At 53.0% G+C, this 15,167-nt stretch overlaps 1 protein-coding gene across 4 annotated transcripts in view; it reads left to right on the top strand.

Moving 5' to 3' along the window:
• Positions 1 to 15,167, top strand: part of CCDC88C (coiled-coil domain containing 88C) — a 159,449-nt gene that overhangs the window by 99,557 nt on the left and 44,725 nt on the right. For 3 of the 4 annotated variants that reach the window (XR_002824166.1, XM_004376665.2, XM_023731710.1), the window contains exons 13-18: positions 1,999 to 2,183; positions 6,614 to 6,751; positions 8,318 to 9,388; positions 12,928 to 13,055; positions 13,775 to 13,916; positions 14,737 to 14,925. Coding sequence is in view for 3 of the 4 variants with exons in the window: in XM_004376665.2 (XP_004376722.1) it covers positions 1,999 to 2,183; positions 6,614 to 6,751; positions 8,318 to 9,388; positions 12,928 to 13,055; positions 13,775 to 13,916; positions 14,737 to 14,925 (1,853 nt within the window). In the remaining variant the exon portion in view is untranslated. The remainder of the gene's footprint in view (positions 1 to 1,998; positions 2,184 to 6,613; positions 6,752 to 8,317; positions 9,389 to 12,927; positions 13,056 to 13,774; positions 13,917 to 14,736; positions 14,926 to 15,167) is intronic. The other variant, XM_023731711.1, reaches the window with a different exon arrangement.

Below are 15,167 nucleotides of genomic sequence, written 5' to 3'. Positions count from 1 at the left end.
TGTACTGCTATCCTTGGAGGCCCTGGGTGGTTACAAAATGTTAACACATTTGGCTGCTAGCTGAAAGGTTGGAGGTTCGAGTCCACCCAGAGGCACCTTGGAAGGACGGCCTGTCAGTCTGCTTACGAAAAATCAGCTATTGAAAACCCTATGGAGTGTAGTTCTCCTCTGACACACATGGGGTCACCATGAGTCAGAGTCAACGCAACGGCAACTTTTTCTTTTCTTCTACTGTTATTCTTGGGTAAAAGATGAACCTCAGAGAAGAAAACCAGGGCTTTGAACTGGTTCAGTCATGACAGAGTGAAACCAGGACAGACCTGAATTTTTACTATTTGAGTTATCCGGCACGATAACTGGAACAGGAAGAATTATGAGTTGAAGCCCTGGAATGGGAGACTCGGAAGAAGTGTAGTGGTGTAGTGAGCCCTTTCAGGAGCCTGATGCATGAGATTGGATTATTGGCAGGACTGTGAAGAGCAACCCATTCAACGAGGCACAATCAGCTGCCATCTTTGAGTGGGGCACCACTGTTGCCGACTGCTCAAGATCTGATAGGCAAGAGATTTGGTTGCTATGCAACGTGTATGCTGCCCTTGTTTTCTAAAAGGGAGATTAGGTTTCTAGCAGGGCTTCGACCGGTAATTTTTCCCTTTCTGGTTATGGTTCCGGTTCACCCCAATTTTAAAAATTGGGGTCTGTTCTGGTTTCACTTCGTTGGCCATGACTGAACCAGGAAGAACCAGTTTGAAGCCCTGGAGAAAACAGACTCCTTTTAGTCCATCATATTGCCCACGTATTTTGCTTCCAGATTGATTTGCTTGCTGTGAAAGCTGTCACCTCTTGTGTCACTACTGTCCCTGGGGAGATGAAGGGTCAGAAGCACGGGGACGGCAGACAGCCGCCTGCAGAGCAGAGAGACAAGGCTGGAAGGGATGTGCATGTGGCCCCTTCCTCAGAGGGCTCTCACGGGCATTCTCTTTCTTTCCCAAACATTCATCCTCCTGTCATCTGAGTGAGGAAACAGAGGCCCAAACACGCTGTGACTTACCTAAGCCACGCACTTGGTCTTGGCAGGATGGGGCCAGGAGCCCCCTCCTAACTCCCGGGTGGTGCTCCTTCTGCAGGTGCAGATATGCTGCCTTTTTCTGTCCTTCAGTTATATGTTCATCTCACTTAGAAGAGGTGTTTTATAGAGTGTGTTACCTCATTTTTTGTGAAAGTATAAAAAGCAATCTCTGTCCAAAGGGTCTCACCCAGGGATGACAAGTACTTGGCACGTCGGTACCAACATAGCCTTTAACCCCGTGGGAGATGTGATAGTCGGTTGTTGTGCCCTTCCTGCGAGCGTCCCAGACTCCTACCACTCTCAGTCACCTGGTTGACGTCTGTTAGTCTCTAAAACATCAAGTTATGCAGTCAGGTGTCTGCTTTATAAACACATGGTCCCCAAAATACAGTCGTTCACCTTTGACTGACTCCTCCACTTTCACCTGCTTCCTAAAAACTGGGCTGCCTGCCTAACAGACCCTCGCTAAGATGGAGGGAGGCTGTAACTGCCTGAGGGACCCTGGCCCCTCCAGCCCCATAGGAGATGGGATAGGAGAGAAGGCAGGTGTCTTAGTTATCCCGTGCTGCTATAACAGAAATACCACGCGTGAGTAGCTTTAATGAACAGACATTTATTTTCTCACGTTTGGGAAGCTAGAAGCCTGAATTCAGGGCACCAGCTCTAGGGGAAGGCTCTCTGTTGGCTCTAGGGGAAGATCTTTGCCTCTTTCAGGTTCTGTTTCGGGGAGATCTTCATGTGACATCTATCTTCCCCTTTTGTCCACAGGTATAGGGGTTAGGATTTACAACACATATTTTGGAGGGACGCAATTCAGTCCATAACGGGGTGCCTCAGACGTCGAGCACAGGGACTAGTGACATCTCTGGCGAGGGCAGGGGCAGCCTTGACTCCCCCAGTGCTGGGCTCTGACCCTCTTTGTGCCTCAGCCTCCAGGAAGTCGTTTGTGTTTGAGCTGAACGAGTGCGCCTCCAGCCGTATCCTGAAGCTGGAGAAGGAGAACCAGAGCCTGCAGAGCACCATCCAGGGGCTGCGGGATGCGTCCCTGGCGCTGGAGGAGAGCAGCCTCAAGTGCGGGGAGCTGGAGAAGGAGAACCAGCAGCTCAGCAAGAAGGTAACCCTGGGGGCCCCACCCTCTGCTTATACGAGGAGGCAGGCCTCGCAGATGGGAAGGGGGCCAGGCAGAGCGCTCACTTGTTGGTGAGGACTCACCCCAGGACAAGGTGCAGAATCCCAGTGCAATCACAGCTCATTGTAACGAGGAGCCAGGGGAATCCTTGGGAAGCAGGCTTGTCCCTGCTCCACTGCCTTCAGGTGTGGCCTGGACATGTGACTTAGCCTCTGGGTGCCTGTTGTCTTCATCTATGAAATGGGGCTGATGGGGTACCCACCTAATAGGTGCTGTGCCGATTATATGAGCCAGTATACGTGAAGGGTCTGGCACATAGAAGGAGCTCAGTGAATTGTAGCTACGAAAGTATAATTGAGAGAGCAGTGAGCATGAGATGGGGGAGAGGAAGCAATCGTATGAGGTGCTGAGTACCAGATGTTCTGTTGTCGCCACTGACTACAATGGTACGTATGTCTGCGGTCTGTGATTTATGCACACCTCCGTGCGTGTGTGTGCGTGCATGTGCATGCATGCGTGTGTGCATGCACGTGTGTAGAATCACTGATGGACCGGTTTAAGGCATCGCTGGGGGTAAAACGAGAAGGCCCATGCTCACTCCCCTCTCTTGGTTTTTGGAATGGGAAGAAGAGGTGGCCGAGCTGTATTTGCATTCAAGGACAGCTGCTGGGTCTTCCTCGTTGCATAGTAGAACCTGGACATCAGGAGAACAGACCAAGACTCACGAGGTCACATGGCTAGAGTGCAGTCTCAGATGTGGGGAGGGGCCATTTAGAGGCTAGGGGCTGCCTGCACATCTTGGTCATCCTCAGCCGGAGGACATCTAGTCCATCTACTCTGGGGTGGTGGCACTGTGGGATCTAACCACCCCACCGCCAGGTTGGGGCCAAGGGAGAAGGCAGGAGCACTCCTGGGCCTCCGGGAGCCTGGCTGGTCTTGTCTCGCCTTAGGTAATGCCAGTGTCATTTAAGGCTGCACCGGCCGTAGGACGGGGGCCACAGGCTTGGCTCTAGGCTCTGCTGTGGTCCACCTCTGCCAGAGGCTAGGACACGCTCCCTCCTCTTGTGAAGTGGTCTCTCGTCCCCCTGAGTGGGACCCAGGCTTGGCGACTTGCCCTTCTGCCCTGTGGAAGCAGTGTGTGCCACATGGTGTGCAGCGCTTTCTTCTCTCTCTGAAAGACAATAGAAAGCCCCCCAGCTCGTGCTGCGGCTGATGGTGCAGCCTGGGGCAGGCAACTGACTTTTTTGTTAGTGTAGACCTATGTGGGCCTAGCACAGGAAGTGTCTTGGCTGACCTTGGCTGTGATAAGAAAGAATTGACCTTTAGAAAGACGAGAACCTCCACCTCTGTGGGGCCTCACGACTCTGCTGCAGACAGCCTGCAACGTAATCTGCCTGGCCTTGTGACTTTGTGGGTTTCCACCCAGCAGCCTTTGAGGTGGCTGCTTGTGCTTTTCAGTGCCCCCCTGCCTACTACGCTCCCTCCTCTAGACACAGATGTCTGCAGTGGGTGCCGCTGACATGGTGTTCCTTCTTGGTTTGCCCGGTCTCCGCTCCCCACCTTCAGCTCCCCTCTCCGATCTGCCTCTGGGCTGACACCAGCCATCTCCTGTTCTAGCCCTCGGGGGCAGCATCCTGCACAGAGTCCCTGTGCTGTGAGGTGGCAGGGAGTCACTGTGGTTCCCAGTACCTGGTCCCAGGGAGGCCCTGTGCCCACCAGGGCCTTCCCTTCCCTGCTGCACTCATCCTCAGCCCCGGTGTGGCCGGAGTCTGTCCTGACCCAGCAGAGGTAGTCTTGCTTCCTCCCTCAGTACCTGCAGGTGGGGACCACATACCACTAGCTGTTTTAGTGGCCCCAGCACCTCACCCCAAGCCTGGCACAGGGCAGTGCCCCCGACGTTTGGTGGGTGTTCACTCCATCACCAGCAGTAGGGGCCACGCTTGGGCCCCTATTGGCCCTGACCCAGTGGCTCCCCGGTGTTCCTTTCTCTGACTCAGCCATCCCACGCTCCTACTTGGGGTGTATCATGAGAAGGCGGAGCTGCTCTGTTGGAAGACGTGTGCGCCAGGATGAGAGGCAGGTCTCTGGAAACCCAGAGGGGCCCCACATGAGCCTGAGGCCCGGGCCAGGGGTCTGGGGAGGCTGGAGAGCCCTCTCGGGCCCTGAGCTGCAGGCCATGACGCAAAGGTGGCATCCAGAAGGTCTTGAGCCAGCTCCCATTTCAGCACAGTGAGCTCGGGGGGCCCTGAGGCCCAGCGGAGCTCCGGCTCCATGTCAAAGAGCTAGGAGAAGAGAGAGATGGGGGGTGGTGCAGCAATGATGGGGGATGCGGGGAGTCACATCCTCAGATCAGTAGCACCAGCAGTAAAGAATGTGAAGGCTAGAATGATTTTCCTTTCTGGGAGAGAAGGGGCGGCGAGGGTAAAGTGATACAGTGAGGTCAGGTGAGCTGTGGGCTGAGAGGAGACCCCTGGGCTGGCGAGGCGGTCACAGCAGCGCAGCTCTGGGGGCCAGGGGGACAGCGGGCATGCAGCCAGGTGCACATCCAGGTCTGCCCCTCCTCACTGTGAGGCTGGGGAAGATGAACAACAGTTAATAATAGTAATAATAGCTACTTGTTGCATTTAATCTTCATAGCCACTCTGAGGTGTGGGCACTGTCCTCAAAGGAGAAGCCTGGTTTCCTGCTAAGTGCCAGGCTTTGTGCAGGCACTGGGCCGAGATAAGGAAGGCTAAGAAAGCTGTTCTTACTGTACAAGGACCTGGACAGGGCACGGGCTGGTGCATTCCTGCGCTCTGATGTGGGAGAGTGCTGACCTCTTGGCCTGGCTGGCGGAGCCCACCAGGGTTGTGGGGGTCTGTGATGTCTTGGCATCGTGATCTGAGAATCGGCAGAGCACAGCCCTGCAGGCCCCTCTCCCCACCTGGTAGACTCTGGTGTCCACGCGCTCGGCAGGAAGAGCTTGTCCAGCTGCTTCCTCTGTGGAGGGTCGAGGTAGCTCGCAGACCTGTGGGGCCAGGGGGCAGGGCGGCCCTCACCTGGGTATGGGTGGGGTATACGCAGACCCTGCTTTCTGACAGGCAGTGGTCCTTCTTGGTAACCCCCTTTACAATCATCTGAGGGGCTCTTCAACCCCAGACCAGTTGCCTGAGAGCTAGGTTCTCAGGCTGCTGACGCGGCTCCCGTAGGGAGCGTTCAGCACCTGCTGGCCCCGGCACCCAACCCTAGATATTCTGATTTACTTGGTGGCCTGAGATGTGGGGTTTTCCAAATCTTCCCGGATGACTGGCTCCACTTGGGAACCGCTGTTTTAGAGCAGTGGTCCCCGGCCAGCATGACTTAAGACCAAGGTAAAATGGAGAGTCGCCGGCCCCACCCCAGACCTACAAAGAAACTAGGGGTGGTGCCCAGCCATTTCTTGGAGGGAGGCATCAGCTAACGTTGATTGTACCTGCCGCGTGCTAGGAGTCTTGCTAAGCACTTTGCACCAACCAGGGCTCCACAAGATGGACGTGTCAGTTACAAAAATGTGGTCATGGTCACCTAGTTGGTAGGGAAACCCCTTTTCCAAGGCCTTCCTCCCGACTCTGTCCCTGTGCTGAGGAGCTGGGTGTCGGCAGGCAGGGGCAGCATAGCCTGTAAGCAGGTAGGAGTTGTGACTGAGTTTCGCAGTGCACGCCAGCAGCGTGGGCCTCACCGGGGCTGGTGAGCGATGCTGAGTCTCAGGCCCCACCCCAGACCTGCCGAGTCGTAATCTGTTTTCTCACCCAGCGCCCGGGTGCTCAGGTGCACTATCAGTGTGAGGAGCCCTGATGGAGGCATTTTATGTTTGAGGAAAGGTGGGTACAGGTGGATCCCAGCATAAGAGCTTGGTGTCAGGGAGGACGGGATGGATGTTCAGGCAAGACAGAATGCAGCCTGGATGGGTGGGAGAGGGCAGGACCCATGTACTTGGAGGGGAGAAGGAGAAAGGAGAGACATACCAAGTGACAACTCTCAAGGTGGGGGGCAGGGAAGGAGAGGGCAAGAAATGAGTGCACGAGTCTCTGCGGGGCGTCCAGCGGTGGTGGCTGGTGGGCCCAGGGCTTGTGGTTCTGACCCACGGGGAGATGGAGGCAGGAGGTAGGCACAGGAGACCCGGGGCTGGCTGAGCACATGGCTCAGGGGCCAAGCCAGCAGCAAGCTGGGCCGGGAGTCTGCAGGCCCATGCAGAGGAGGAAGTGCTGGGTCCTTGGCTAACAGTCCATGGTCGGGGGCGTGGGGAGGTGGCTACAGAACAAAGCCAGGACGTTTTTTCCTGGAGAAAAGGCCTGTTAAAGTATTCTGTGGGGCTGAGAAGTTTATGTTTTATTTTAAAACATAGTGCCCTTCCTGAGACTGACGTTTGCACTGGGCTGGGTCTCTTGGCTCTGCAGATTGAAAAGTTACAGACCCAGCTGGAGAGAGAGAAGCAGAGCAACCAAGATCTGGAGATCCTGAGCGAGGAGCTCATCAAAGAGAAGGAGCAGCTGCAGGGCAACATGGAGGTGCTGAAGGCGGGCAGAGCCAGGCAGGTGGGCACCTCCAGAAGGAGCACCTGACCCACCTCTCCGACCACCTGGCCTGCAAGAGGGATAGTGAAGGGTTATAGCCCTTGCCTAGTGATTAATGAGGAGATGTGGGTTGCCAGCTGGCTGGCCTAGCTAGAGCTTAAATCAGGGTTCTCACCTAGCACTGTTTCCAGGATTCCCCCCCAGGGGACATTTGGCAGTGTCTGGAGGCATTTTTGATTGTCAATGACTGGGAGTAGGGTGAGGATGCTACTGGTATCTAGTGGGTAAATGCCGAGGATGCTGAAGAACATCCTGCAATGCACAAGACAGTCCCCATAACAAGGAATTGTCCACGTATCCATAGTGGGCATTGTCTAGATGTGCACAGTGTGGCGGCTGCAAGCCCTGGTAAACCCACAGGGCTTTATTTGCCTCTCGCTGTAAGAAGTCCCAGGGAGGCAGCCAGCGCAGATGCGGGGGCCCCTTGATGCCATCCAGGACCCAGGCTTCTCTCTCCTGCTCCACCAGCCTTCTCGGTGGCTACTGCATGCCCCTGCAATATGGGCAGGAAGAAGGTGGAGGGCAAGGGTCAAAGGGAGCCCCCCCCAGGACTTCCTGTGGACAGCTTGTTAGCCAGAACTGACACTGAGGATCCCCAGCTGCCAGGGAGGATGGGGGATCGAGTACATTAGTTTTTCAGCTTCTGTAGTAGGTCCCTGGGTAGTGCAAATGGTTTGCACTCAGCTGCTAACTGAAAGGTTGGTGGTTTGAACCCACGTAGTGGTGCCACAGAAGAAAGGCCTAGTGATCTGCTTCTGTAAGATTACAGCCAAGAAAACTCTGTGGAGCTCATTTCTACTCTGTAACACACGGGGTCACCATGAGTCAGAATAGACTTGAGGGCAACACGTTTAGTTTTTTCAGTAGAGCCTCCTCCCCCAAAGAAGGAAATGGGGTTTTCATGTGTGGTGAAAAGGCTGACAGGATCCCTGCCCGGATGTAGCTCATAGTCTAGAAGGCAGCTAACAGGTAAGCAGCAAGCTGATTGCAGGTGTGTAAAGATGCTGAGATAGAGACTTAGGTGGGTGCAGGCCCTTCCGCAGGGCTCCTCGGAGGAGGCGACACTTACACTAAGTCTTAAGAGCCAGAAGGAGCCATTGATGCACTAGGCCCAGGGAACAGTATTCAGGGTGGAGGGAACAGCATGTGCAAAGTGTCTTGAAGCAGGAAAGGGCTGGGGAGCAACAGGAGAGAAGGCTGCAGGGGTGGGCAGGAGCCAGGCCACGGGGGCTTGCTGGCCAAGATAAGGTCCTAAGGGAAATCGCTGCAAGTTTTAAGTGAGGGAGAGAGATGTGGCTTCCGTGGGTAACTCATCCTGGTTGCTACCAATACATTTTGACTTGAATCGTCTGAGTAGTTTGCTCCAGGCGCTCCCAGCTGTGTCTGTGTCAGGCCTCGGGGAACGTGGTAGGACGGCTCTTGGGTACATGGTAGGTGGTTTTTCCAGGCCCCCAGTTTGCACCAACACCACTGAAATGTGTGCATGCAATAAAAAGCCTGTGTTCTTCCTGTTGTGTTTTCCTGTAGATCAAGGACCTCGAGCAAGAAAGGGATCATCTCAACCAAGTGGTGTGGTCGCTGCGGGAGAGGTCGCAGGTTAGCAGCGAGGCCCGCATGAAGGACGTTGAAAAGGAGAACAAAGTCCTCCACCAGACGGTGACAGAGACCAGCAGCAAGCTTAACCAGCTGGAATTTGAGAAGCAGCAGCTGCACAAGGACTTGGAGCAGGCGAAGGAGAAGGTGGAGCGAGCAGAGGAGCTGGAGAAGGAGCTGCACCGGCTGGAGAAGGAGAACGAGAGGCTGGCCAAGAAGGCGGCCTCCCTGAAGACGGTCTCTGAGAAGGCAGACGCCCTGGAGCACGAGAGCCGGGGCCTGGAGCTGGAGAACCGGAAGCTGAGGAAGTCTCTGGACACCCTGCAGAACGTGTCGGTGCAGCTCGAGGGTCTGGAGCTTGACAACAAGCAGCTGGACGAGGAGAACCTGGAGCTGCGCAAGATGGTGGAGACCCTGCGCTTCACCAGCGCTAAGGTGGCACAGATGGAGAGAGAGAACCAGGAGCTGCAGCGGGAGAAGGAAGAGCTGAGGAAGAATGTGGAGCTGCTGAAGGCCCTGGGCAAGAAGTCGGAGCGCCTAGAGCTCAGCTACGAGGGCGTGAGTGCTGAGAACCTGCGGCTGCAGCAGACCCTGGAGAGCAGCATGCAGAAGTCGCAAGCCCTGGAGAGGGAACTCCAGGAGCTGGAGATGGAGAACCAGGCCCTGCAGCGAGACCTGGAGGCTCTGCGGCTCTCCAACAAGCAGCTGGAGAGGTTTGAACAGGACAAGAAGGCTCTGGAGCAGGAGGTGGCCCAGCTCGAGAAGGACAAGAAATTGCTGGAGAAGGAGGCTAAGCGACTGTGGCAGCAGGTGGAACTGAAGGATGCCGTCCTGGATGACAGCACTGCGAAGCTGTCCGCGGCTGAGAGGGAGAGCCGCGCGCTGGACAAAGAGCTGGCCCGCTGTCGGGATGCAGCCAGCAAGCTGAAGGAGTTGGAGAAGGACAACAGGGACCTCACCAAGCAGGTCACCATGCACACGAGGACACTGACGACCCTGAGAGAGGTGAGCTGGGTGCAGGGCCCCTCCAGCTAGGGGTGGTGGGATCGGCGTGTCTGCAGAGAGTATGGCAGGTGGTTCCAAAATACAGTGGAACTGTGTTCTACTTAAATTTTTGTTTACTGGCTGTAAACAGAATAATACAAAGGTATGAAGAACCAAATAAATATCCCCTATCATAATGTTAGTACCCAGAGATAGTTCAGAGGTATAATTCTCGCCTTTCATGCAGGAGACCCGGGTTCGATTCCTGGCCAGTGCACTTCATGCGCAGCCAGCACCCCTCTGTTGGTGGAGGCTTGCATGTTGCTGTGCTGCTAAACAGGTTTCAGTGGGGCTTCCAGAGTTAAATAGACTAGAAAGAAAGACCTGGCGGTTTACTTCCAAAAAAATCAGCCAGTGAAAACCCTATGGATCACAAAGGTCCGATCCACAACTGATCACGGGGGTGGCACAGGACCCGGCAGTATTTCATTCTGTTGTGCACGGGGTCACCATGAGTCAGGGGCCAACTCGGCAGCTAACAGCAACTAATAACACCCTGCGATCATCCGTATTAATAGTTCGGTTTATTTCATTTCATTGCTTTCCCTGGGCTTAGCATATACACGTACTGCATCTCAGACTACTCATTTAAACCCTTCTCCTCGCTTATTGACTACCTTGTTATCCAACATTTTGTGTTTACAGCGATAATAAAAAAAAAAAATCTACTGTTCGACTGTTTTGGGCATTAATGCACATCTGGCAGTAACAAAGGCTGAGGTGCAAGGCAAGAGTAACACTGACTGATGGTTAAGGTTATGTGTCAGCTTGGCTGGGCCGCGATTCTCAGTGGTTTGGCAGTTGTGTAATAATGTAGTCATCTTCTATTTGTGCATAATGCCGATTTCATATAACAACCTGATCTTTGGAACCGAACCACGTCCAAAACTGAGGAGAGGGTGTATTCTGTTTTTAACTTATTATGTCTTTTCTTATTAAATAGTTTTCAAAGCCATGATTTCTAATGGTTGCAAGATATTTAATCCAATTCACTTTATATTCACTTTAATTCAATTTTGAATGTTTAGATTGTTTCCTTTTTTTTTTTTTTTGATGTTTTAAATAATACTGAACATCCTTGTACACATAACACCTTTACGAATATATGTGAAGATCTTCTTAGGATGTATTCCTAGAGTGGGAATTACAGGGTCAAAGAGTATGAACATTTTAAACCTCTTGATAGAGACAAAATTCTCCAGAAATATATGTCCTGCTTTCCCTGGTATTTTGTGTATGGGTCATCTGGACATTCATTCAGTGTCCTCGGGTGAACAACTGCTACAGTATCAGCTTCAGCACCTGAGTGGCTTACCATGGTACAGTTGTCTTGCTCGTGTAGGGGTTTAGTGTGGGTGTTCACAGGTGGCCTTAAGTGTAGGATTCAGGCATCCAGGCTTCTTCAGTCTTTGGCTCAGCCATCTCACAGTGGAGCCCTCATCTGGATCATCTGCACCAGGCAGGTAGTTGAGGAAAGAGCACGTGAGAACGTGTCTTAGGCTGGGTTCTCTAGAGAAGCAAAACCAGTAAAGCATATATATATAGAGAGAGAGAGATTTATATCAAGGAAGCAGCTCACGCAGTTGTAGAGGCTAGAACATCCCAAGTCTGTGGATCAGGGTAGAGGCCTTTCCCAATTCACACAGCTGTAGAAGCTGGTGAGCCCGAGATTGGCAGGTCAGAGAGCAGGGTTCTCGCTCACAGGCTGTGAAGGTCGATGAATTACAAGATCGGCATGCAAGACTGCAAGGTTTCTCCTGATTCACATAGCTGCAGGGGCTGGCAAACCCAGGTTCGGCAGATAAGCTGACAGCTCAAGTCCCAAGAACCAGAGGTGAGACTACAGGAGGCAGCCGCAGGATCCAGAGTGAGCAGAAAGCCAGAACGTCTGCTTATATTCAGATGTAAGCCACTCCTCCAAGGAAACTCCCTTTCATATGATTGGCTACTCACAGTAGATTCAGTCATGGGAGTGATCACATATAGACACTGAGAGTCATGGCTCAGCCAAGTTGACAAACAGTCTTAATCATCACAGAAGGGTAGCATTTCCACGGGCCAGAACTGAGCCACACGCCACTGCTAGCTAACAAGGGGGGATGGGAAATGTGTTCCAGCTATCTACCGAGGAAGAAAAGGAAGTAGATTTTGGTGAACGCAGAGAGTGGTCTCCACGTTCAAAAAAGACTAATGACTGTCAGTGCAGGCAAATCACTATGCCGTGGGGAGAGAGACAGAATCCGAACGCCACCCACATAGTCCCTGTCTTTGTTAGCATAGGTTAGGTTATGCCACAGTAACTAACAACCCCAGCATCTGAGTGGCTTACCACAGCAGAGGGTAACTTCTCACTCATGAGAGTCCAGGGAGCTCTCCAAGGAGTCTGTCTTCTGGGCTGTGACGCAGCAATCTGAGCTGCTTGGATCTTAGCACTCCATCATTTCAGCACAGACCTGTGTGGGTGCTGTGGCAAGGGGAAAGGCAGCTCCAAGGTCTCACACTGCCTTTTCTGTGCTCCAGCCAGGAAGTGACCCATGACACTTCCACCACAGCCCATTGGCCAGAACTGGTTACATGTCTTCTCGGGGAGGCTTGGAAATTTTGTGGGAACAGAGAAAATTTGGTGAGCCGCATTATCTCTGTTGTATATATATACACATGTATGTGTTGTTTTTGTTTAGGTATTGTCAAATCGATTTTTGGCTCATAGTAATCCCATGTGACAGAACTGCCTCATAGGGTTTTCTAGGCTGTAACCTTTATGGGAGCAGATCACCAGGTCTTTTTCCCACGGAGCCGCTGGGAAGGTTTGAGTCACCATTGTTTTAGTCAGCAGCCGAGCGCTTAACCACTGTGTCACCAGGGCTCCTTGTATGCTATATATTAAGCATGTAAATATGTACATATATTTATAAATCAGTTATTTTTTAGGGGAGACAAGTGTGCATGTGAAGAGCTGTGACACCAGGCAGAAAGCACCTGCCTGGCAAGTTAGAAAGGAGTGGCAGAAGTGGGTCAGAGTCAGTGACCCACCTAATTGAAAAGTAAACCAAAACCAGGGTTTAAAATAAAATCTTTCTGTTCTTTTTACTTTTTTGGTCTATTCCAAATTCTCTGTCATGACCATTTAATTACTTGCTATTCCCTAAAAGAAGCCATCATTTTATCAGAAAACAAAACCGCCACTCAGAAGTCAACAGCAATGGTTTTTCTAATCTGCATTAGAGAAGGCACCCATCGAGCCTCCTGTGACCCATCGGCACCTGGTCTGGTCCTTTTCAGTGCCAGGTGGGCGGGAAAGTGTGCTCAGTCCCTTCCCTTTGGGGTCACTTTCTGGTATATTCAGGCTGGCCGGTCTGAGCAGCTGCTGGCCCAGATCCTCAACCCGTGTGGCAGCAATGATGTGAAAGGATGGTTGCTCAGACTGGAGATGGCCTGTATCCCCTGCTGTGTTTCTCCCAGGCCCGCGTCCCAAGCTCACAGTCTCGTTGTCATTGCAGGACCTGGTGCTGGAGAAGCTGAAGAGCCAGCAGCTGACCAGTGAGCTGGACAAGCTGAGCCAGGAACTGGAGAAGGCCGGCCTCAGCAAAGAGCTACTGCTGCAGGACGATGGCCCCAACCATGACACGTGAGGACCTCTCCTCCGTGGGCAGCACCGTGAAGCCCACCCCCACCCTCGGGTTGTCTGCGGTCTTCTGTAGCTACTCTTCATAACTGAGGGCGTTAATGTCACGTGGCTGCGTGAGCCAGTGTCATTTCTAGTCCCCATCTTGTACCTTGAGGTCCCCAGGGATGGGGGAAAGTAGATTCCTTTGTCCGGTAGAAAGGCTTCTTAATTTTTTCTCTGATTTGATTATGGTAGCTTTTCCCTGCACTGCTTTTTCTAAAATGATTTCATTTTTCAAGGAAATCTAGTATCTTAGGCTTTTTTTGGACTTGTAACTTACAAGATCCATATGTAATGGTGATAACGTGATGCCTTTGGGGTGTGGTGAAAAGGCTAGCGACTTTACCAGTTGCCTACCACCATGACCTTGGACAAATTGCTTAGCTTTTCCGAGATTGTTTCCTCATCTGTATAATGGCCATAATAATACCTCCGTAAGATGATGACTGTACCACTGCAGCAGGGGTGTTGCATTTGAAGGTGTCGCAGGTGTGTCTGATCAGGGAGCCAGGAGGAAGGGCTCTGCACACGGTTTTTGGCCCCTGCAGCTCTTCTGGGCCAGAAGCTACAGGATGGGGAAAGAAGCCAGCTTAATGGCAGGAGGGATGTTTTGACAGTTGGGAGACTGGGAGCTGGTGAGTGGTGGATGAGAGATACTATTGTATCCTTGTATTTGTCAGAAAATACAAGATTTTGGAGGGGAGAAATGAATCAGCATTAAAAACAACACTAGCCATGAAAGAAGAAAAGATTGTGTTCTTAGAAGCGCAGATGGAAGAAAAAGTGAGCCTCAATCACCAGCTACAGAACGAGCTCCAGATGGTAAGAGCTAACTGCTGTCATGACTGAGCACTGGGCTCATCTCTGGAGCACAGGGCAGGCGGTAGGGTCTCTGTTTCCCACCCCTCACTTGGGTGACACAGGCGAGGCCTGATTACCCATCCCCTGGAGCAGGGTTGGATGAGCCACAGGGTCAGTGAGGGTGCTACCATCCGATCATATGCACCGGGCGGTGTGGGGGACACTGGTGAGCGCCCACAGGAGTGGTGAGCTTTGGGCCCTGCACAGAGGCCTGCAGAGTTCCCAGGCTCCATCGATGGGACAGATGGTGCACAGGGGCTGGGGGAGGACGTGCAGGTGTCTCCCCGAGGTGCACGTGTGTGCACGTGTGCTCTTCCAGCCCTCCTTCTGAATACTTGGCATGTTTCTTGGCTGCATGGTTGACTAAGGAGCCTAGAGCAAAGCAGTTGTAGAGCTGGAAAAGGCTTTAAGATCACCTGGTCCATACAGCTCAGCCTCACCTCCATTTTATGGAACGGACACCTGAGGCTCAAGGAGGCAAGACTTTCCCACAGTCACATGGCTAAAGTAGGGGCTGAGGCAGGAGTGGGTCCCAGGCTCCTGACTCCCAGGCCACTGCCCTTTCTGTCATCTCTACAAAGGAAAGGGGAGACACATGGGAACAGAGGTTTGATGCACTTTCTGCAAAAAAGCCAAAGGCGGTGTCTGCACCAGTGCTGGGTGACTCAGGTGTGCCGAGTGCATGGGCTTGGTATGGGGTCATCCACTAGCCACCTACACTTGGTTTGGAGCCTGGCAGTTTCCTGTTTCAAGCCTGCCTTCTGGTTCCTGTACCTTGCAGGTGAAGAAGGAGTGTGAGCTGCTCAGGCAGAACCAGGACGAGGACAAGCACTTGCACAACTCCTTCAAACACCCCGTGGGGAAGCTGGCCGCCAGTCACCAGGGCCAGGAGACCTGGGGGCCCAGCCACAAGGAAGCCACAATGGAGCTGCTGCGAGTGAAGGACCGGGCCATTGAGCTGGAGCGGAATGTGAGTGGGCCGCCCATGCCTCAGTGGCCCAGAGAGGCCGTCCTGTTAATAGTCCCATTGGCTGATGTCCTTATTATACAGACTCAGGATGGCAGAGTCTGTTGAGATTCATCCAGGACTTGCCAGGAAAACTCGAAAAGTGGGGCCGGGGCCGGGGCCGGGGCCGGAAAATGATGCCTTCGGGGTTTCTAACATAAGGGCATCATTTTCCCACGGGGAGAATCGCTGTCTGCTGGCCCATG

The sequence above is a fragment of the Trichechus manatus genome, unplaced genomic scaffold (genome assembly GCF_000243295.1).
Source record: "Trichechus manatus latirostris isolate Lorelei unplaced genomic scaffold, TriManLat1.0 scaffold00045, whole genome shotgun sequence".
NCBI lineage: Eukaryota > Metazoa > Chordata > Mammalia > Sirenia > Trichechidae > Trichechus > Trichechus manatus.
The sequence above is the reverse complement of the archived record's forward strand: the minus strand, read 5'-3'. Positions and strand labels throughout refer to the sequence as shown.